This window comes from Lactuca serriola, chromosome 9 (assembly GCF_051521515.1).
Source record: "Lactuca serriola cultivar US96UC23 chromosome 9, Lser_US96UC23_V15, whole genome shotgun sequence".
NCBI classification, from domain to species: domain Eukaryota; kingdom Viridiplantae; phylum Streptophyta; class Magnoliopsida; order Asterales; family Asteraceae; genus Lactuca; species Lactuca serriola.
This window is the reverse complement of record NC_136416.1, coordinates 138,503,872-138,526,939: the sequence shown is the minus strand read 5'-3', so window position 1 is coordinate 138,526,939 and position 23,068 is coordinate 138,503,872. Positions and strand designations below refer to the sequence as shown.

Below are 23,068 nucleotides of genomic sequence, written 5' to 3'. Positions count from 1 at the left end.
TTGGTTGAGACTCATTGTTTGCTCATACACATACAAACTCGTTTCTCGTTATAGCAATAAACTTGTTATCAATAATAGCAATCAACTGGTTTCTCATTATAGCAACAAACTTGTTTATTAATTATAGCAACGAACTTTGTTTCTCATTACAACAATGAACTTTTATTACTGAAAACTCATATACATGTTTTAGCAATGAAATTGTTTGCTCATTGCAACAACGAAATTGTTTGCTCATTTTTAGCAATGAAACTTGTTTACTCGTTTGAGTAACGAACTTTATCTTCCACGAGAATATGAATGTTGCATGCTATTCGGGCAACATACTTTATCTCTCATGATGACAAAGAACTTGTTTTTACAAACTTATTTACTCCTTTTAACAATATACTTTTATTATTGGAAACTTTTATCAAAACTTTGATTTCAATTCATGAACCAATATTATTTTGTTAAACTTGTGAGTACTCACCAACTATTTTATAGTTGACCCTCGTTTTACATGCTTTTTCAGGAATCATCGAGTAAGTGGCACTTAGGGACACTTCACTTTTAGGAGCATTTGCATGTGTTGTATTCCAATTTTCATTGTAATTTCTTTTAAAAGTCGATCAAACTCATTGTAAATTTGTAATAATTTTTAATACTATGGTTGGTGTTGTCTTTTAACTTTTGCTATGAAACCCTTTATACTGCCACGCCTCGTGTTTCTGCTTTAGCGGGTGTGACAACTAAACCACCATGTATTAACCAAACGTATTCACCTCTCTCTTCCTCTCTTCTTATTCTCGGTCGAGCCTCTCTCCACCTCACTCACTTTTCATCTTAACTCTCACTTACATCTCTTATCTCCTCTAAATCTTTAAAGAATTCCTCCATTCTCCATCATGAAACCGTGAAGTAGTGTGGGTTTCCAACAAGTTGTCCTCAAAGCTCATCCTTCTTGGAAAGTTAATTCATATTCAAGATGTTAAACTTCATCTTTATGCTAAGATCTTTCATCAAAACAACACCATCCTCGTGTTTATGCTCATAGGATCATCTTGTCTTCAAAGATCTTCTCAAAGGAATACTTTAGCCTGAAAACACCTCCTTTTCTTCATCACAACCAAATCCATCATCAAGGTGAGTTCATATCCCATTGTTTTCGGTTTTACTATGTTTTTGGGGGAGGATACAAGTTGCTTTTTTGTTAGATCTAAGTATTTATGCATGTAAGTGGGTATTTTCATGTTATATGTTGTGATTATGTATGAAAACGTGTTAAACCTTCACCAAACTCGAAATATCTACTAAAAGTGGTGATGTTTGGAAACTAAATCCCTTTACGAAACTTACTATGAAGTTGAAAGCATTAAACATGTTAAAGAATACTAGGAAACTAAATAAAACCGTAAAAGGGACCAAAAGAGTCATTTTTAGATATAAAAAAAAATGGATCTTTACGATATTCATGGTTTTAAAGGGGCCAAAGGTGTTAATTTTCATAAAATGGGATTCTATTTGGGCCTTCACGGTTTTAATGGGCTAAGATGATCAATTTTCATAAAAATGGGCCTTATTTAGAAATTTACGGTTTCATGGGCCTAAAATATAATTTTTGGCCTTTATGGACTTAAAATGTCATTTTTAATAAATTTGGGCTGAAAATGTCATTTCCAATTTATTTGGGCCAAAAATGTCATTTCCAATATATTTGGGCCGAAAATGTTATTCTAACAAAAGTGGGCTAAAAATGGCATTTTATTCAAAATGGGACCTTAAATGTAAACTTTCGGTCTTAATGGGCCTAAAGTGTCATTTTTATCAAAAATGGACTTATAATGTAAATTCTCGGCTTATTGGGCCAAGAATGTCAATTTCAATAAAAGCGGACCTTTTATGCCATTTTGATATTAATTGAGCTAAAACAATGCATTATAAGAACGAATGTGTTAATTACGTCATTTTCACTCCTTATTGGGCCTTGTGTTCTCATTATATGTTATTTGGGCCTTATAGGCCCATTGATTTTCTTACTGGGCCTCACATCACATTTTATGTTAATCGGGCCAATAACAAACAATAATTGACACTTTGATAAAAACAAATGGTATTTTCATCACCAATGTTTTGTGATCAAATGCATACTCGAACACATTATTTTAAAACGGTAAACAATGTGATACACTGTTCGCGTAAATTTAGTTAAGGTTCTTGTGAGACGTTCTTTCATTCGTACCTACCTAGTGTACAACCTTAAGTCTTCTAGCTATAACCAGAGTCTCCTGGAGGGAGCGACAGTTTGTGTATAGATCTATATGGGGTTGACAGCCCCGCGCCAGAGCTGTTCGCTACAGCTAGACTAGGTGAGTCTAGGGTGACAAATGTCTTACCTTAAACAAGTCGATGCCTAAAAAACGTCATGACATGCAGATCAGTCATATCAAGCATGGTTATAACGACTCACATAGAGATTAACAAACACTGTACAAATTTACGGAATACATATACGATACTTTTGATACATGTGCGAGCTATTCATTTCTCTGACACTCAGGTCTTATGATTTAAAGACAACAAGTCTTTTACAGACAGAAAATATCGAATTTTCTGGGAAACAAGCACTGTACATTACATTTTACATGCAACTGAAAATATAGGATTTTCTGTAATTCTCTCTTTATTCATTTTCAAAAATAAGAATACACATGCTATAATACAAGATTTGAAACAAAACACTCAAACCAATTTTACGGAAAATATCGGATTTTTTGGTGTTTACAAAGTGATACAAAACTTTTCATACAAACATGCTTATGAACTCACCAACTATAGATACGTTGACTTTTACAAAATAACTTGTATTCTCACGCAATCGTTAAGCGGGTTGGTCATCAAGAATACGTGGATTTTTGTGTATTTTTGCTATCATCATGCACTTGACATTTGGAGTGTAATTTGTAAACTAATACACTTATGTAAACTCGGATGGTTGTGATATTCCATGTGTGATGATGATGTTGTCTTGATTCAATTATATACACTGTGACGATATTACAAGATGAAGTCAACCAATCCCCGGACGTTTCCGCCGTCTGGTTCGAGGGTGTGACAAAACAAAACCAAACACACCATCGTGAACTTGATAATTCCAACTTTACCACCTTCAACTCGAGGGCCATTACCATGGCCATTAGTATCTTGAATAACAACTTGAGTCGGGGTTTCATTGACATGAAAATTGACAGGAACATCGGGGGGCCATCTAAAATAACATTTTCACCATTGGTTTGAGCTCCTCAACTCGTACATCTTCTCTCTATACCACTTGTTTGGCATTTGTGGGTCAATCAAACGAAAAAAACCACAACTTATGTATTCATCATTGTAGTTTGTGCAGCCAAGGAACCTCCGTCTAGGATTCTTTAGCGTCCATGTCGTCCACATTCCAAATGGATGTCCATATCCGCACAGCCTCACGTTACTGCTTGAAGACGACGACATCGATTTGCCCTAATTTATCTTCTTCCGCTTGTGGATTTGCGAATAGGGAGTTGGATTGGACGCTTTATTTATGCAAATAAATTCCATAATAGCACTATAATTAATTTAAAATACTTTACAAAAAATTAATTCCTAGCAAAATTGGTAACAAAAATTGCAACATATTATTGCTCAATACTAAAAATTCCACAAGTTTTATTATCGTTGCAAATTTTCATAGCTAAATATCTATGAATTTGAACTACTCCTTATCAATGTTGCTATGCAATTTAATTTCATAACAAATGTCGTCACAAATTAACTAGGCTTTTTTCCATAGCAAAACAAGTAAAGGAAATCAAATTCCATAGCAGAATTTCCTAGCAAATACCTACACTAAAAATTCCACGAGTTTTATTGTCGTTGCAAATTTTCATAGCTAAATATTTGTGAATTTGAACTACTCCTTATCAATGTTGCTATAGAATTTAATTTCGTAACAAATGTCCTCATGAATTAGCTAGGTTTTTTTCCATAGCAAAACAAGCAAAGGAAATCAAATTTCATAGTAGAATTACCTAGCAAATACCTACGAATGGTACTTCCGTAGCAAAGCAACTATGGAATTGCTTTCCGTTGAAAAATTTCGTTGCATATTAAACAGGATAATTAATTCCATAGCAGCAGTACAACGGAAAGTGTTTTCATAAAAAATTTCGTTGGAAAATTGCTACGAATGTTTTTTCCATAGAAATATTGGTAGCATAATACAAATAGATATGGAGTCGGTAGCATTTTCCCTAGCAAGTCCCATGCTCGTTACCGGAAATAAATATCGTAGACAATGTGGTAGCAACCTTGCTATGGAACGACATTCCATAGCATGATCCATTGCAGATTAATAACAAAAATATGTTCCATAGCACCCTTCCCTAGCAAAATCGTGTTTTTCTTGTAGTGATCGAGTGGACCTACGATTTCAAGGCGGAGATGCACGAGCACTAACCAGATTCATTTGATGTTTTGGATTTCGAGGACGAAATCTGATTCAAGTAGGGGAGGATTGTAGTGCCCTATTACAAGTATGTATTGTTTTTTATTTAATTTAGGGTTTACATTTTGGACCTTGGAAAAATTGGACACAAACTGAGAATTAGGCATGTTTTGGCCCAGTAGGTGTGGTGCGCTCGTAATGAAGTAAGGGGTGCTCAAGCGCATGGCCAAATCGATTTTTAGGGTTTTATTATCTATTTAAAGGCATTTATGACCCTAGGGTTGAAGTATTCTCAACCTCCATCAAACCTAGAGAATGTTTTCAAAAACTCTAGTCCCCCTCCTTCCATATTTGAGCCTTGAATCATCTTGTCCATTTTTATGGTTGGAGCTTGAAGAGCAAGATTCATTGTGGTGCTTAGAAAAGGAGAACCTTTGTAGATCTAGAAAGCTTTATCTCATGGACTTTTTTTAGTATAAAGCTTCAAGCTTTCCATTTTGTTTGATAAATCTTGGCTTCTGCCCCTTTTATACTTCTTTTTACTCTTTTGTGTGAGATCTTGGTGTTGGATGGACTCCAACACCTTTCCTGCACTTTGTGCTGCTTCTAAGGCCTTATATGTTTATAAAGTTTAGACCTTTAGCCTTCTCTTCAAGCCTCAAGCCTTGGAGGTGACTTAGGTCATTTAGACTACAAAAAGCTTAAATCTTGGTTAATAAAATATGTCTTTGTTAGATTAGTGTCTAAATCCATAACTATATTTGGTATGTACTTGACCTGGTTGTTGCATGGTCCTTTTGGGTTGCCTTCACCAAAGCAACTTGACAAGATGATTTATAGAGAGAGGATATCATGGTTTATTAATATATTATATGAATAATTTATTAAAAGAGAAATCATATTGTTTAATTAATATTGGTCAAGAATTAATTTTGTGGTTAAAAGATATTAATTAAATAAAGAGGACTAGAATTGCCAATTATAAGATAATTGAATTTGGGCTGTGGATCTTATGGATTAAGGGAGTGGACGATTTCAAGTTGGAAGCCCACTTGGAAATCATCCAAGGGCCCTATTCCAGAAGGTTCTTAGAGCTACTTAGGGCCTAAGCTATCCAATTAGGGTTTTGACTGAAACCCTAACAGCACAGCTATATAAGGACCCCTAGGGCTTCAGTTTCGGCTACCAGAAGAAACCCTAGAGTTCTTAGAGCCAAAATTGTGCCTCCATACTCTCTCTTCTCAATCATCTTCTTGCCTTGGTGTTTATGAGCCATTATAGTTATTACACTTGTGATACTAATCTCTTGAAGATTGAAGATTCTTGCTACCATCAAAAGGTAATCATCTAAACTTGTTTTTGTTATAGATTTCGATTTTATAATATGCTAGACTAGGGTTTGCAAGCTTTGGATAACTTTTCATGTACAATAGAGAAACCTAGATCCAAAGCTTTGGGGTTTTTCATGTGCACATAGGAATGTTTTTTTGCTCAAAACCCATCAGTGGTATCAAAGCCTTGCTTGGCTTCTATTGTATTTGATCCATAGTATGTTTGATCAGTGCTTGAAATTGTTTTTTCTTCCATCTTCCTGACAGACTCGTCAAAACCCAAGATGAACTCGACGAGTCCAAATGGGGACTCGGCAAGTCGGGTTGTCAAACAGATGGATTTTCGGAATTTTGGATTATTTTGACTTGGGATTATTACCAAAAAAAAATTAATTAATAAAATCTGATTTTTATTGATTCCATGTGCTTATCTTAGTCAAAATAAAAGATTTTTGTCATTTAATTTGATAATTGTTGCCTTATATGATAAGCCCTAATTATTTGAATTATTTGATCAATTATCTTGCATAAAATTGGATTAGGTCAAAATTAGATAATCACCAATTAAATATTTAATTATATTATTTGAATTTTGATCTAGATAGTTTTGAAATGTTTCAAACTTGCCCTCAACTTTTGGAATTTAAATTTTTGATTAAAAGTTTAATTTTGAAATAATTAAATTCCAAACCCTAGAATTTTACAAGTTTAAAATTCACCCCTATACTATTATAATATTATAAGAATAATTAATATATATATATATATATATATATATATATATATATATATACATATGTATAAGATAAATGCTAGTCTTACCGTTAGTAGGCCTCATTCACGAAGCCGGTCTATAAGGGGGTATAAGGTTATGGCCTATAAAATGGTCGTTTAATGGGTCTCCACTCTCACCCACCGCTTCCTTGATTGGTGGAGGGTTGTTAGTCGAACGGGTAGGATAGGGCAACCAATTCCTCATTAAAAGTATAATGATTAATAAAGTAACTAAATGTTTTTTATAAAATTCTCAATCTTAGTTACTTTAGGGAAAATGTGAAAATGATGTTATTCCATGAAATTACACTTTGTACCCTTGCTAGGACGTTAGTGGAGTGTGTGTGGTTAACCGGCACACTAATTTGGGTCTAAGAAAAGGTGGAAAAGGGTGACTCAATGTTTGTCATAGATCAATGGAGCGTGTGTGGCTAACCGGAAGATTCATTAGGTGACTGTAACATTGGGGCACCATGTACATTTGCATGGTTATTCACACCTTGTTTGTGATCCTCAGTATCCCAGTCACAAACTTGAAGGACGTATCGAGATTTAAACATGCCATTGAAAAGTTCAATGAATCTCAAAAGATCTAGGAGTTTCAATACATTTAAAACTTAATTTTTGTTTTGTTTTTCATGGTGGAAATTAGTGAATCGTCATTCACTTACCTTCAAATTATTTGTTGTTTAGATTACGGCATCCCTCTTTTAAATTACAAATAATGTTATTGGATCCTAGCCCTAATTTCGCATTTGGATGATTAATTGGGGATTCTTATCTAATCAAACTTTGTCTCTTTTCTTTTTTAGATGTCTAAATCAAACAACAACAACACTTCAGGCTCGACCTCATCAGCTCGTTCTCACTCATGAATTTGTGTGGGAGGGTAATTTTTAATGGGACCAATTTTAATGATTGGATCTGCAACATCCAAATGGTTACCCGCTACGAGGAAAAGGAGTATGTCCTCGACAAGGAGTTGAAGGAGGTGAACATAAACACTGCTACTCCCAAGGAGATCGTTGCCTTTGGGGCCCACGAGCAAGATGCTATGAAAGTCCATTGCATCATACTCGCGACTATGACTGCAGAACTCCAAAAGTCCTATGAGGACTACTATTCATATGAGATGCACTAGGATTTGTTGGACAGGTACCACCAAAGTGCCAGGCAGGAGAGGTACGAGATCATCACTTCGATGATCACGACCAAGATGAGGGACAGAGAGTCTATCACTGCTCATCTATAGAAGATGCAAATATATGTCGACCACCTGTTGAAGTTAAATGTTAACTTTGATGAAGAGTTGGCGATTGATATCATTCTTCACTCTTTGCCACCGTGTTTTAACCAGTTTCGCATAACCTACCACATGAACAAATAGGAGGTTAGCTTGAGCAAGCTTCAAGGCTTGTTGAGGACTGCTGAGAGCAACCTCAAGGATAAATCTGTTGCATCAACTCCTGCTACAGCTTCCCCTGTATTGGCTATTAGGCAGGGGAAGGGTAAGAAAAGGAAGGCTCCTTCTAAGAGCCACCATAAAGGAAAGTTCCATGATGACACCTCTTCTAGTGTAACCAAGGCTGGTCCCGTTGCACCCACCTCTAACCCAAAGGATGCAAAGTGCTACTACTGCCATGAGAAAGGGCATTAGAAACGAAGCTGCCCGAAATATCTACAAGATATCAAGGGGAAGATCAAGCCATCCTTCGCAAGTATTTATACTATTCAATCTAATAACTAATTGCATGCTATTTCTTGGGTTATTGATAGAGAATGTGGTTTTCACATTTGTTCTGATTTGCAGGGCCTAAGAAGAAATAGGGATGTCGAGCATGGGAAGATAAACTTGATCATGGGGAACAGAAGATCGTCGCCTGTCACCAAGATTGGAGTTTATTTTTTAGTGCTTAGTAGTGGGTTAGGACTAGAGTTGAATAATTGTTGCTATTCGCTAGAAATGGCAAGAAACATCATTTCTTTTCATGGTGTATATAAACAAGGATTTAGATTTTCATTTGATAATGAAAAAGGTTCTATTAATGCTTTTCTTAATGGTTTTTTTCTATTTTGAAGCATTGCCTTGTAATGGAATATATGAAACTGTGATGGTTGTAGACAACTTAGGAAATGATGTGTTGCATATCGAATCTTCCAAAAGTTTGGCCAAAGCATGCTTGTGGAATTGTCGTCTTGGACATGTCAACAAGAAACGTATAACCCAATTCCAAAAGCATGGAGTGTTAGAGTCATTCAACCTTAAGGACGATGACGTGTGCGAGTCTTGTTTACTTGGAAAGATGACCAAGTCACCCTTCACTGGTACTTGTGAAAGGGGTGAGGGTTTATTGGATCGCATACACACCGATGTGTGTGAGCCCTTTAGATCCACCACAAGGGATGCAAGCTGCTTCTATGTGACTTTCACCGATGATTATAGCGGATATGGGTATCTCTACTTAATCAAGCACAAGTCAAAAACTTTTAAAAAGTTCAAGGAATTTAAACAAGAAGTGGAGAATCAGTTGGGTAGGAAAATTATTATGCTTCGATCCGATCGAGGTGGAGAGTACCTTAGTCTTGAATTCCACAACTACCTCAAGGAATGCGGAATCGTTTCGCAATTAACGCCGCCTAGGACACCACAGTTGAATGGTGTGGCTGAGAGGCATAATCAAACCTTGCTAGACATGGTTCGTTCCATGATGAGTTGTGCTTCGCTACCTATCTTATTCTAGGTGCATGCCTTTGAGACTGTCGCCCATATCCTTAACTTAGTCCGTACAAAGAAGGTTGCCAAAACACCTCATGAGATGTGGAGAGGGAAAGCTCCCTCATTGGCACATATCAAGGTTTGGGGTTGCGAGGTTTTCGTAAGACGAGATACTCACGACAAGCTAGAACCTCGTAGTGAGCGGTGTATTTTCATCAGCTATCCGCAGAAGTCCTTTGGATATCTCTTCTATAGACCAAGTGACAATGTTGTCTTCGTTGCGAGGAGAGGGGTTTTTCAAGAGCGAGAACTCATAAGCCAAGGGGACAGTAGGAAAGAGGCTATACACAACGAGATTCAATCCATGTATGACAACCAAGTTTGGAATGTGGTTGACGATGTACCAGGTCGTAAGACGGTCGGGTGCAAGTGGATCTTCAAGAAGAAGACCGACATGGATGGGAAGGTACACACTTATAAGGCGTGATTGGTTGTGAAGGGTTTTACTCAAACTCCCGGAGTTGACTATAATGAGACCTTCTCACCAGTTGTGAAGATAAAGTCTATTAAGGTGATGCTAGCCTTGCTGCACTTCATTACTATGAAATATGGTAGATGGATTTCAAAACCTCTTTCCTTAATAGGAAGTTGGTTGAGGATGTTTACATGAGTCAGCCAGAGGGTTTTGTCGATGTAAAGCATCCTAATAGAGTGTGTAAGCTTGAGAAATCCATTTATGGATTGAAACAAGCATCTCGCAGATGGAATCTTTGTTTCGATGAGAAAGCCAAAGAGTTTGGTTTTATGCGAAGCGAGGATGAATCATGTGTATATGTCAAATTCAGTGAGAGTATAGTTAGCTTCCTCGTATTGTATGTCGATGACATACTACTCATAGGAAACGACATCCCGACCCTACATGAAGTTAAGTCCTGGCTTGGGAAGTGTTTCGCTATGAAGGACCTCGGAGAGGCTTCCTATATTTTGGGAATAAGGATAGTGAGAAACATGAGTAAAATACTCATAGGAATTAGTCATAATACTTACTTGACAAGTTACTAAAACGTTTTAGTATGGAGAATTCCAAGAAAGGGGAGTTACCGATCCAAAGCAATGCCAAGTTGAGTAAGACTCAAAGCCCGAGTATCGAAGTCGAGATAGCAGAGATGAGCCGAGTACCTTACGTTTCTGTAGTTGGCTCAATCATGTATGCTATGACTTGTACTCACCCTGATGTGGCATTCGCTTTATGCATGGTCAGCAGATATCAAGGGAACCCTGGCAGAGCACATTGGACTGCAGTCAAAAATATCCTTATGTGCCTTCGGAGGACCAATGAATGGTTTCTAGTCCTCGGTGGGAGTGATGACTTAAGGGTGCGAGGGTATAGTGACGCCAGTTTTCAGACCGACCGAGACAACTATCGTTCTCAGTCAGGTTGGGTCTTTACCCTGAATGAAGGAGCAGTGACTTGGAAAAGTTCCAAGCAAGAGATTGTAGCTGATTCAGCGTGCGAATCAGAGTATATAGCGGCGAGCAAAGCATCAAAGGAGTCGATATGGTTGAAGAACTTCATCGGAGACCTTGGAGTTGTGCCAGCCATAAAGTAGCCTATGGAGATTTTTTGTGATAATGAAGGAGCGGTTGCTTTGACCAAAGAACCGAGGGATCATGCCAGATCTCGACATATCAACAGGAAATATCACTTTATTAGACATCGGGTGGAAGAGGGACTCCTCGTAGTGAAGAGGGTATCATCAGAGGAAAACCCAGAAGATTCCCTTACGAAAGAATTGAGTAGGGTTAAACAGTTGCAGCACGCTAGGAGCATTAGGCTGAAGGACGATATTAGTTAGGATTCGATAGTTTGAAACGTGTGATAGATAAATTGTAATTAACATTTGATGATTAAATAAAGGTGTATTATTTATGAGTAAAGTTACTATTTTATGTTAATTGTTTACCTATTGTTTCACTTTACATGTTTTGACTTCCTGAATAATAAGATTATTCAAATAGTCCACACTCGCTCATACTTTGGAAGTAGGTATTAAAAGAAGATTGTCATGAATTGGTTTGTAGACTGTTTAAAGTGTATTAGACATAGCAAAGGTTTGCTGCAACGTTCATAAGTGCTTATGAAATATGATTTGAGCATTGGATTAACCCACGCTTTCTGGCATCGCTTCATGGAATTTATCTCAAGTGATCGCAAGGCGATAATAACATATAGTCTTTAAACCTAGATATATTGTTTATTGTTTGCAACTTGGTTGTGCATTGATAATGTGTAAATGCGTCAGTAACTTGATGTTATAAAACGCATTGTTGTGCATGATTTTATGAGTGAATAGTAAATGCATATAAGTCGAATTTTAGTTGTTCCTTTTATCCTAAGAGGCTAAAAGCGATATCTGGTCCCCTCGATGATTTGGTTTGACTTATGTGCCAGGCCCGGTCAGGACTGAATTGATGTGTTCAATTAAGTTCTATGTCAGACAAATCAGAGATCGAGAAACAAACTGCTGGACAATAAGTATGACTATGTTCCATGTAATTATCCGCACGATATCTAGAACGGAGGATTATACGATCCCTTATCTAAACGACAGGTTACCGATGAGATCAGAGTTCGACAGCGTCTTTGAGAGCTACAATTGCTAATCGGATCCTGAAGTCGTACTTGCATTTATAGTTATTAGACTTATCCAAGTGGGAGACTGTTGGATTAGTGTCTAAGTCCATAACTATATTTGGTATGTACTTGACCCGGTTGTTGCATGGTCCATTTGGGTTGCCTTCACCAAAGCAACTTGACAGGATGATTCATGGAGAGAGAGGATATCATGGTTTATTAATATATTATATGAATAATATATTAAAAGAGAAATCATATTGTTGAATTAATATTGGTCAAGAATTAATTTTGTGGCTAAAATAGATTAATTAAATAAAGAGGACTAGAATTGTCAATTATAAGATAATTGAATTTGAGCTATGGATCTTATGGATTAAGGGAGTGGACGATTTCAAGGTGGAAGCCCACTTGGAAATCATCCAAGGGCCTTATTCCAGAAGGTTCTTAGAGCTACTTAGGGCCTAAGCTATCCAATTAGGGTTTTGACTAAAACCCTAGCAGCTCAACTATTTAAGGACCCCTAGGGCTTCAGTTTTAGGCTACCAGAAGAAACCCTAGAGTTCTTAGAGCCGAAATTGTGCCTCCATACTCTCTCTTCTCAATCATCTTCTTGCCTTGGTGTTTGTGAGCCATAAGAGGTATTACCCTTGTGATACTAAGCTCTTGAAGATTGAAGATTCTTGCTACTGTCAAAAGGTAATCATCTAAACTTGTTTTTGTTATAGATTTCGATTTTATAGTATGCTAGATTAGGGTTTGCAAGCTTTGGATAACTTTTCATGTACAATAGAGAAATCTAGATCCAAAGCTTTAGAGTTTTGCATGTGCACATAGGAATGTTCTTTTGCTCAAAACCCATCAGTCTTAATGGATAAAGTTTCCAACTTTATCCATTTAGACCTTGTTGGAGTTTAGATCTAGAAGTTGGGGCCATAACTTAATGGATTAGGACAAAAACCTTTGAAAAATGAGTCTGAGTGTGGTGTCCACTTCCCGATCGTGGGATACTTTTAGGGTTTTCAGTTTGTGCGTTTATTTTGCTTAAGAAGCTGATTGTTTTGTCCTGTAGAGAGTATGGGGCGCTCTTAGAAAGGCGTGGTGTGCTTATTGGCCAGAATCATACTTTTGTTGAATTTTAACAAAGTTTGACCGTAGGTCAAACTTTAGGGTTCCAGGTCTTAGGTTGTGTTTGACATCGAACTATGTGTTTATGTGGTTATTGTAGCAGTCTTCACCTGCTACGAGCTGTGGTGATTTTTTGACTATCTGTGAGGTGAGTCTTCTCACTATACCTTGTACTACAGTATAGATCCTTTGTATTTTAGGATGATGATATGTTATAGTGGACTAGTAGGCAGGTAGATTTGCTATAATTACACATGGATGTTTGTTGGTGGTTTGTTGTTTATATGCATATGTCCACATATTATGGGTAGGTTGAGGGCAGTCCAACTGTGTGATGAAGGCCAAGATACAGCGGTCCAGTTGATATTGTAGACCCAAAGAGAGCGGTTTAGTTAAATGTTGTAGACTTTCGAAGCGGTCCAGCTAGATACGGTAGGCATAGGTGACGGTCCAACCCTAAGTTGTTGGCCTTGTATGCATGTTATTGTATGTGTATTATTGTATGGGGTATTTTGGGGAACTCACTAAGTTTTGGCTTATGGTTGTAGATTTAAATGTTTCATGTACTTTCTGAGGATCGGGGCAAAGCAAAGTTACGACTGTACACACTCCCCGGTTGTCTTCATGTTTTTTGGGAGATGTTTTGATATGATAGTCTGATTTTGGATTTATGTTGTGAAACAGATATTTTGATGATGTTTACTTTTTTAACAATTGTTTTATTCCCTTTAAAATTTCATAAAAAGTAACATGGTTCTTCAAACATTATGCTTTTTCAAATAATTAAGGCTTTAACACCAAACTTAACACCTATAAATTTTCCTAGCTTCTCCTTGATCTCTACCAAACCTTCTATTTGATCTTCGACTCTAATATCAATTTGTGTGCAAAATTGAGTATCAAAGTGTTCGTAGAAAAACTAAAACAAACGAGAAGCAACATAATGTCCAAAAGAAATATATTTATTATGAGGATATATGTTATATTCATCTTTCATCCTTATATTTCAATATCTCAATGTCATGTGAGCAACCCCCTTTTTAATCTTTCATCCTATCTTTCTATTTCACCCATTTTTTATCCAGTAATACAAATAAAGACCAAGAAAGAGAAAAGAGAAAAGAAAGGGGGAGACCAAGAGTTACATTGGGTTTGAAAATTTGTGGGCCCTCACTAGGCAGCCTAGTGTTCCGATATGGGGCGGCACATGCCAAGTAGGTCTCCACTCCCCACTATGTCTGGAAAGAGAATAACGGATGACCAAACTTCTTGAAGAGCTATGGTTAATATTTACACAAGTGGACAAAAAGAAATATGGTAATTAAAGCTCACTATACACCTAATGTACATTTAGGGCATCCACAATGCATTGAACTTCATAAAGTTCAATGGATTATCACATCATTTTTCTACATTCTACAGAAACTCAATCATTTTGCCCTATAATGCATTGAACTCTACAAAGTTCAATAGAAAGTTACAAAACTTAATTTATAGTATGTATTTAAGATTAGAAAACTTTCATTTTTCTCATTGAAGAGTTCAATAGTCATTGAACTTCAAATCCATTGAATGTCAATGTGGCATCTCATTATGGTAGAATTTCATCAATTAAATGACAACTAGATTTGTCTTCTCATTCAACCCTCTCATTAAACTCACCGTTATAGATGCTCTCATATATTCCTACTATTTACACAAGCACTACCTACATTATATTATGTATGCCAATTTTAACTCAAAACTTATGTATATTTGTTACTTTTAATCAACATGTAAAATGACCAAAAGGATAAAGGTAAGATGGTAAATTAGTATTTACCACGCATCGCTAGTTATCGAAAAGAAAAGCAAGTTTATGATCCATATGTTTTTCTAGGGGTTAAACGATGGTAAAAAATATTAAATTGGCTCACATACAATAAGCATTTTATATAAGTTTACTAAGTTAAGAGGAAACAACTTATCAAAAAGTGTTTATTTAAGTTGATAATTACTTTTTTATTTAACTCTGATCAATAGAGTTAAAAATGTTTTTTTTAGAATGGAAGTTGAAGCATGTGAGATTCATACTCTAGACAACAAAATTTTGAATGCTTAATTCTCAAGCAATCGACACTAACTCACCTTTGTGGTGGTACTTAAAAATGCTTATTAGTTGTACCAAAACTTAAAACATAGAAGAAGGAATCAATCGCTTGAGGCATTTCCATACCTTCATAGTAAGCAAAATGATTGTTTCATTTTATCATAATTCTTTATTCTATTTTAGTTTGAAGACAAACTTTCTGTAATTATTTTCTAGCATTCTCAATCTGAGTTCCATACCAAAACAATACAAACTATTATTACAAACTAGGCGTAGGTTGATGCAACTTACACATTTTAACAACAAATGTTAATAAACACTCGGTAGGATAATATTTTTAGCAAATCAAATAAACAAGTAACATCCGATCTCCCCCAAAACTGTACACAGCTAAATCCCCCTACTACATTCCACCTTCCATAACTTTTTACTTACTTACATAATAACGAACAACACTCCCTCTACCGAAAATATATATAATTTTTTTTTCAAATACATAAAAATATAACACAAATCACCCTTCCACATTGGTCATTACTTCCTCAATATCGAAAGAATAAAAATAAAAAATAAAAAGATAAAGATATAAAGTTATACTCTCAAGTTTCTCTTGCTGTCTGATCGTTGGTCCGGATTGTCGCTCTTATCAGTATCGTAGTTTTCTCTCTGTGATTCAATTTCTGTACTACCTGCTTGAGATCTACGCCTTCGATCCTATACAAAATTAGGAGGAAGGAAACTTGTTAATACACACTTTTTTTAATAGGGTAAGTCTACTTTTCATTTATTTGTGTATTATAGCATTGTACTTTCAATTTTTTATGGCATTGTATTGTGAAACTCTCTACTTTCAACTTTTTTCTCATTAGAAGATTATACTTTGAAATATCAACCATATTTTTCTATTATAGCATTGTACTTATTCAAATTTTTTATATTATGTCATTGTACTTTAAAAAGTCTATCTAATTATAACATTGTACTTTTAAATTTGGTCTTATTATGACATTAGAAATCTACCCAATTATAACAATGAAAATACAAACTTAATTTACGAATTTACGAGGAACAAGAGTTGTTAATACAAACTTATGTTAACAGACTAATTGCAAGAAATAGCATTGTACTTTCATTTATTTGTGTATCATAGCATCCTACTTTCGTTTCAATCTATCATGGCACTATGCTTCCAAAACGTTTCTTATTATGGCATTGTACTTTGACAAATCTACCCAATTATATCACTGTACTTATAATTATTAGGGCATAATACGTTAAAATTTTACTCAATGGATGACATTGCCATAATAGAATAAAATATAAATGAAAGAAGGATGCTATAAAAAAACAACCAATGAAGCATATTGTTATTTCTTGCATTTGAGCCTATTTCTTTGAGAAAATAATTTAAGGGAGAAAGACAAATGACAAATGACAAATGACAAATGACAAACCTCTCTGGGTAAGGGATATTCCTCGGACTCGAGCATACGTACAACTTGGCTCATTTTGGGTCTCTTATCAGAGTCGGGATCAACACATCTTAGAGCAGTTAAAAGTGCTCTTTTTAGGGCTCTTGTAGATGGCTTTGTATCAATCGTGGGGTCCACCACTTCCTCTGATCTCCGGCTTCCAACCATCATTTTTAGCCAATCCACAAGGTTTACCTACAAAATTATAAATCTTGACAAATCAACCAATCATACAACACTCATATATCAGAAAAAAAGAAGCATCTCATGACTCATAATTCACTAGGTTATATATCATTCTTTGTTGTACTAATTATAAGGGAACTATTACTAAGCTTATGAGCCATATCTTCAAAAGTAGCAAGATTAGAAAACCCTATACAAGTTTAAAGAAAAGCTCTTAAAGACATTTTTGATGAGGCCTATAATCATTTACAATGAAGAATGACAATGATATCACAAGTTGACAACAATATTGAATATTGATGCAATACCTCTTGGGTAGGGCGACCATAGTCAACAGGGTCTCTTCCTGTAATTGCTTCCAAAAGTACAACTCCAAAGCTATAAACATCACTCTTTTCATTCAATAGCCCAGTATTTGCATATTCAGGAGCCACATAACTGTGTATGAAAAAAAAATAGTGAATAATTGCTCTTCATACACAACCTCCTCAATAGTCATAATCAAAAAAGGTAGAAAAAGTGAGCTCTCAATCTCTTGTTTGTGCAAAAGACGTAAATACCCTCCAAGTAGCAAGAGGTATCATGGACTTACCCAAATGTACCCATAACTCGAGTTGTGATGTGACTTTTTCCAGCACCAAGAAGCTTTGCAAGGCCAAAATCAGACACCTTTGCATTGAAATCATCATCTATCAATATGTTGCTTGACTTTATGTCTCGGTGTACAACTTTTGGCTCAATTGCTTCATGTAAATAGGCAAGGCTGAAAAAAAATTATTAAAATTAAATTATGACATCTAAGCGTTTTTGAAAATAGATTAAAATGTGTCATCAACTTACGCCTTAGCTGTTCCTAAAAGAACCTTCATCCTCGCTTCCCAAGTAAGATATCCATGCTGGCGCATAGCTCCATGAAGCCATTGTTCTAAATTCCCGTTGTTGACATATTCGTAGACCAACATCCTGAATGTTAAAGAATCTCTTAAAATAAAGGGATGGATGCAAGAAATAATAATGTATTTCTAAATTTTTTGTTGTTAGGGCATTCGAGTTTGAAATATCTATCTAGTTACAGAAATCGGTAACCTATTACCTTCGAACTGGTTATCTCATTACTGAAATTGATGCATAGATTAAGTAATATGATCTTGGAATTAATGGGATTTATGAAGAAAAAGTACCTATGAGTTCCCTCAATGCAATAACCCAATAAACGGACCAAATTTTTATGGCGGACATGGCCAATAGCTTCAACCTCCACTCTGAATTCCTTCTCAGCTTGACCCCTAGACGATGAAATGGACATTTACTTAGAGAAATATAGACGAAAGGAATTAAACTAAATGTGAAAAAACTTTAAATTTATCACAACTCACACGTTATTGAGGAGTTTCTTCACTGCCACCGGATTCCGGTTAACCAATGTTCCCCGATAAACAATACCATAACCACCCTCTCCAAGAACATTCTCCTTTGAGAATCTATTTGTTGCAAGTTCAAGATCGCGTAATGTAAACCAATGGCCCCAACCCAAGTGGGAAAATTCAGGGAGACCGATAAGTGGAGAAGGTGCACTGATTGGATGAGAGGAAGAAGATGAAGGTTTATACAGAAAATTACCCGAACCCCCATCTTCTCCTGATTGCGATCCACAAACATCTCTATCAGTATGATGAAATGAACCTTGACTGCTGGCGTTATCTCCATTTTTCAATTTTCCCATTCCAAGATGAACCAAAACTTTGTCTGAATCTTTATCGCTGTTTTTGTCATGAATTGTGAGAAGAATCCCATCTCGTGGAGCGAAATCTCCTGTTGAAACTTGCTCAACTCGAACTTCTTTAATTTCTTTGGAAACAGTTGGGATTTGACTGTGAGAAACTCTGTCCCTGCCCCTGCCTCTGCTCCCTCGAACTTTCTTCCGAGAAGTGAGGTAACATGTCAACACGCAAAGAATGCCTACGATAAGTAAACCGACGATAATCCCAATTAATTCCCACACCTTAATCCCCAATACCCCAATTTGTTGAGATAATCCTGTATTTAGATCGTCGGCCATTCCTTCTGTAGATGATCAAGTACCTGCAGATTCAATTCATATACAGCTTTTAGAACCACGCTCATCTGGTTGGGGAGATAAGTTTATAGCATGAACTCCCACAAGTACACACACTAATGAGTTGCCGATTCTTGCTGCAAAGCCTATATTTATTTTAGCATTTAAACACAATCAATAAGTAAGATGTTAAGAACTGATGGGTGGAGACTTAGATCGAGAATGCAAAACAGAGATTATTAAATGGAAGGAGGACAGAAGTGTGCTTTATTTATATGTTGGCTTACCTCCTGATATACAGATTCAGTATGAAGAAACCATTGAATTAGTGGATCTCAGAAGCAAAGCCATTGGTGTAGTGTACAAACCACAGATCTTCGAAGTAGAAGATGGAAATGTGAGTGTTGAGGAATCGAGATCTAAGCTAAAATGGAGCTTTCTGCAACAGCATAGCAGAACCAGAGAGATAAGGAAAGGTAGGAAAGATGGAGTAGTCACCAGAGGTTGGTGATGGACCTTGCTACAGTAACGGAAAAGCTATCATTTTTTATCCCTTTGCAAATTGTGTAGTAAAACAATAAAATCTTTTAATATTGTAATAATACTTGTAGTTAAAAGCTTTATTCTTTGCATATTTATAAATTTTGTTTATGTTCCACATTGATTATAAATTAATATTAATGTGGTGTTGGTATGAATATTTTGACCAACAATAAAGTTGTTACAAATATCAATCATTCAATATAAATGTGATTAATTATATAAGGCTTTATTTATGAGCTATTAAAAAAAGAAAAAAAGAAAGCTGCAAATTTGGTCATTATGATTTTTCTTTTTTCAGTTTTAGTCCATATGGTTCTAAAATTGTAAATTTGATCATTATGAGTAGGTTTCATTATATTTTTGGTCTTTGGAGATAATCATCGTTCTTTCTCTCTCTCTCTCTCTCTCTCTCTCTCTCTCTCTCTCTCTCTCTCTCTCTCTCTCTCTCTCTCTCTCTCTCTCTGTTATGGGTACAAGCTACAACACAAACAATAATTAACACACGTTAATGAACACATACATACACTCCAAGTTTTATAGGTTTGTTCTTCAAAACATACACATACTCAATAGCACATACATCCAACAAATCCATGATAGAAGCTCTTAAAACTTGATACACATACATATATGTCTAACAAAACCTAAAAAATAGTTCTAAAATACATAAACACCATACAATTTTATAGAAATCATTGATTTACATACCAATCACAAACATTAAGGATTAGCATCCATGAAGTAGTCTCTCAAACACTTGAATCAAATTTCACATTTAACTATCCAAAACATCCAAATGTAGGTGTCTGTATTCCCCATATATAAAGAAAAAGTTTGTTGCTTCTTTTAGTTTGACCAAAGTAATCAAAACTTAGAAAATAGTTATCTGATCATATATGTGTCTTGAACGGTTTCAAATAAATTCTTTTTTCATGACAAATTGGTGTTCCATTAGTAGCCTAAGGATGCTTGAATTTGGTTAATGGATAGCCAACTAGACTGTTTTCTTAAGCAAACAACACATTTCAAGCTTCACCATGTATGATAATTAGATTTAGATGCCCAATAACTCAATAAATAATTTCAAAAAATTTGTTAATGCTTACTCAAATTAAGTCGGCTTTTATGATATAAAAATAGTGAATTTAGATATATGAGAATAAGAAAACCTAATCCCATTTTGATTAAGCAACTCTTCCAACATCAATTTAGCTTCGTTTGGGATCATCACTCTCACATTAACTTTCATAATTAACTCCAAAATCAAATTGGGTTTCATCCAAATCTAATTTCAAACCATCCCACTTATGAACCACTCTTTTCATTTCTAAACCTTACAAGAGACACATGTGATTAAACAATGTTCTCGCATTTTCGATTCCATAACTTTTTTTGTTTGAACCTTCATATATATATATATATATATATATATATATATATATATTGATGAGCTTAGAACTCGTGAATCAAAATAAAACATAACAAAGTAATAAACGAATAGACAAGTGATATAAATAATTCTATTAAGCTCAATTGATCAATAATATGAAAGGATTACAATGGATAGCTCCAATAACGAAGTTGTTACGAACGTGTAAAAAGCTGACAATAATGCTAACACAGTACCCTATTTATAGACTTCTAAGTGCCTCACAACTGATCCCAAAAGGGTACATGGGTTAGACGTTGATGTGTATAAAATATGCCATGTACCAGCTACTTCGACATAGAGAGTGCTTCGATAACCTTTAAACTTCTCATCTTTAGATAGGCAAACTTTGGATAGATATCAAGGACTTCGACATTCTTCACAATATTTCAAGCTCTACAATCTTCGCTTTTTTTTGAAGAATCACAAACTTCCAAATCTACTTCAAAATATGCATACCACTGAGAAGGGCCTTTCTCACTTCTAAATACTAAATAAGCAAGTCATGTATTTCCTTCTTATCACTTTATGAGTTATGTTTGCATGTACGCATTCAAATGAGAAAAGTTTGAATGTGAAGTATAGGAAACATCTCCATACAATAAATGTAGAAAAAAATTATCTTTTTATTTCCTTGATCTTGTTCCCAAAATAAACGATTCCTTTTGGCTTTTGAATAATTTATGCATCCATATAACTATCAATATTCTTCAATTTAGAGGTAGGTTTTTTATTCATTTTATCGAAGGACTTTGCAAGTTCAAAATTAGTTAATTTCAGTTGAACATAATAGTACTACATGAAGCCTTGAACATTTTGATATGCAAAATTAAAGATAGTATGTGAAGAGATTGACTTATGATCCATCCTCCTTGTAATAAAGTCATTTCAAATCATTAAATCAGCAATAGTAAATTCACTAGTTTCTTCATCTCCTCTCACAATCTTGTATCAAAAGTTTTGCAACTTATTTTCAAAATAATACTTCATTATGTTACTTAAATTCACTAATTGAGACATTTGATGAGTGTTATGTTGTTGTTACTAAGGTTGTTGTTGCTGCAGCCACCGCAACCGTAGCCGCTGCTAGGCCACAGGGAGGTGGCTCGTTGTTATTCCGGGAGTACAGCAACAAGAAGCCACTAGAGTTTGATGGGACACAGGATCCGATTGTTGTTATGAGATGGATCTCCGATATTGAGGGGTGTTTTTGTTGGATTAGTGTCTGAGTCCATAACTATAATTGGTATGTACTTGACCCGACTCGGTATGGTCCATTTGGTTGCATGGCATCGGAACATTTAGATAGACCGTTTGTGAGAAGAGGATATTTGTGACATATTAATATATTATAAGTTCTAATATATTAATATGAAATCATGTTATTTAATTAGTATTGATCAAGAATTAATTTGGATTTAATTTAGTGATCAAAAGAGACTAATTAAATATATGGGGATTGATTGTGTAAATCATTCATTCTTATATATGTGGGCTTATGATCCAAGATTCCTTATGTTGGGTTTAACCCATGTGGTGACCCATGGATACTCCATGGAGGTTAAAACCCATGGAGCATAAGGAATGGGTAAAGTCATGAGTTACATGGTGTAACCCTAATAGCCACACTATATAAGGACCCCTTTAGCTCAAGAAATTGACACTAGTGATATATATGTGAGGGCTAGCGGATTTGAGCATGAAGTGTCTTCTTCTCATGGTTAGTCCATGTGTTGGTGATGTTGTGTGAACCATCAGAGGTGTCACACTTGGGGAACTAGGCTCTCGAGCTTCATGGAGTCAAGCTATATCAAGAGGTATGTATTCGAACTTGTTATATTACCCAAGTATCTAAAGATTGTATGCTAGTTAGGGTAATACCTTGGAATATTCATATTTGCATTTATAATAGAGAAAACATAGATCCAATGTATTTAGGGTTGCATGTACACTTAGGAGTGTTAGAATGCTCAAAACCCAACAGTGGTATCAGAGCCTAGGCTTGCTTTCTCTTATACTTGATGCAAATAGATTTTTCGAAGCCCAGAATCTATTAGGGCCTAAAACTCGACGAGTTCTGGAAGAAAACTCGACGAGTTCATGTAATAGAGCATGAACTCGATGAGTTTGGCCTCCAGACAACACATTTTCAGGTTTCCTGGCCGGAATTGGACTAGGAACATTACCCTAAGCTGTTTTCAACTTATAAACTTGTTTTTGATGTGGTAATGTTCATGTTAATCCAATTTC

General features: G+C 35.5%; 1 protein-coding gene across 2 annotated transcripts; it reads right to left on the bottom strand.

The window, feature by feature from the left end:
• Positions 1 to 15,441: 15,441 nt before the first annotated feature.
• On the bottom strand, positions 15,442 to 19,406 carry LOC145072309 (putative receptor-like protein kinase At5g18500). 2 transcript variants are annotated; one of them, XM_079018710.1, is made up of 9 exons: positions 19,134 to 19,406; positions 18,962 to 18,992; positions 18,167 to 18,872; positions 17,972 to 18,076; positions 17,631 to 17,753; positions 17,383 to 17,553; positions 17,099 to 17,228; positions 16,587 to 16,799; positions 15,442 to 15,846 (listed from the first exon to the last, which is right to left on the bottom strand). In XM_079018710.1, the coding sequence occupies exons 3-9, from the start codon at positions 18,847 to 18,849 to the stop codon at positions 15,724 to 15,726; spliced, it is 1,548 nt and encodes a 515-aa protein (XP_078874836.1). In that variant the 5' UTR covers positions 18,850 to 18,872; positions 18,962 to 18,992; positions 19,134 to 19,406; the 3' UTR covers positions 15,442 to 15,723. The 2 variants fall into 2 exon arrangements, with proteins under 2 accessions (XP_078874836.1, XP_078874835.1); XM_079018709.1 differs by lacking the exon at positions 18,962 to 18,992.
• Positions 19,407 to 23,068: the final 3,662 nt, after the last annotated feature.

What these genes read in the sequence shown, in the direction of transcription:
- LOC145072309 (XM_079018710.1), bottom strand. Translation starts at nt 18,849, where the DNA reads ATGGCCGACGATCTAAATACAGGATTATCTCAACAAATTGGGGTATTG. An exon ending in CGAGTTATGGGTACATTTGG is followed by an intron (nt 17,229 to 17,382) that starts GTAAGTCCATGA and finishes TTTCATACACAG; the next exon opens with TTATGTGGCTCCTGAATATG. An exon ending in ATGGTCGCCCTACCCAAGAG is followed by an intron (nt 16,800 to 17,098) that starts GTATTGCATCAA and finishes ATAATTTTGTAG; the next exon opens with GTAAACCTTGTGGATTGGCT.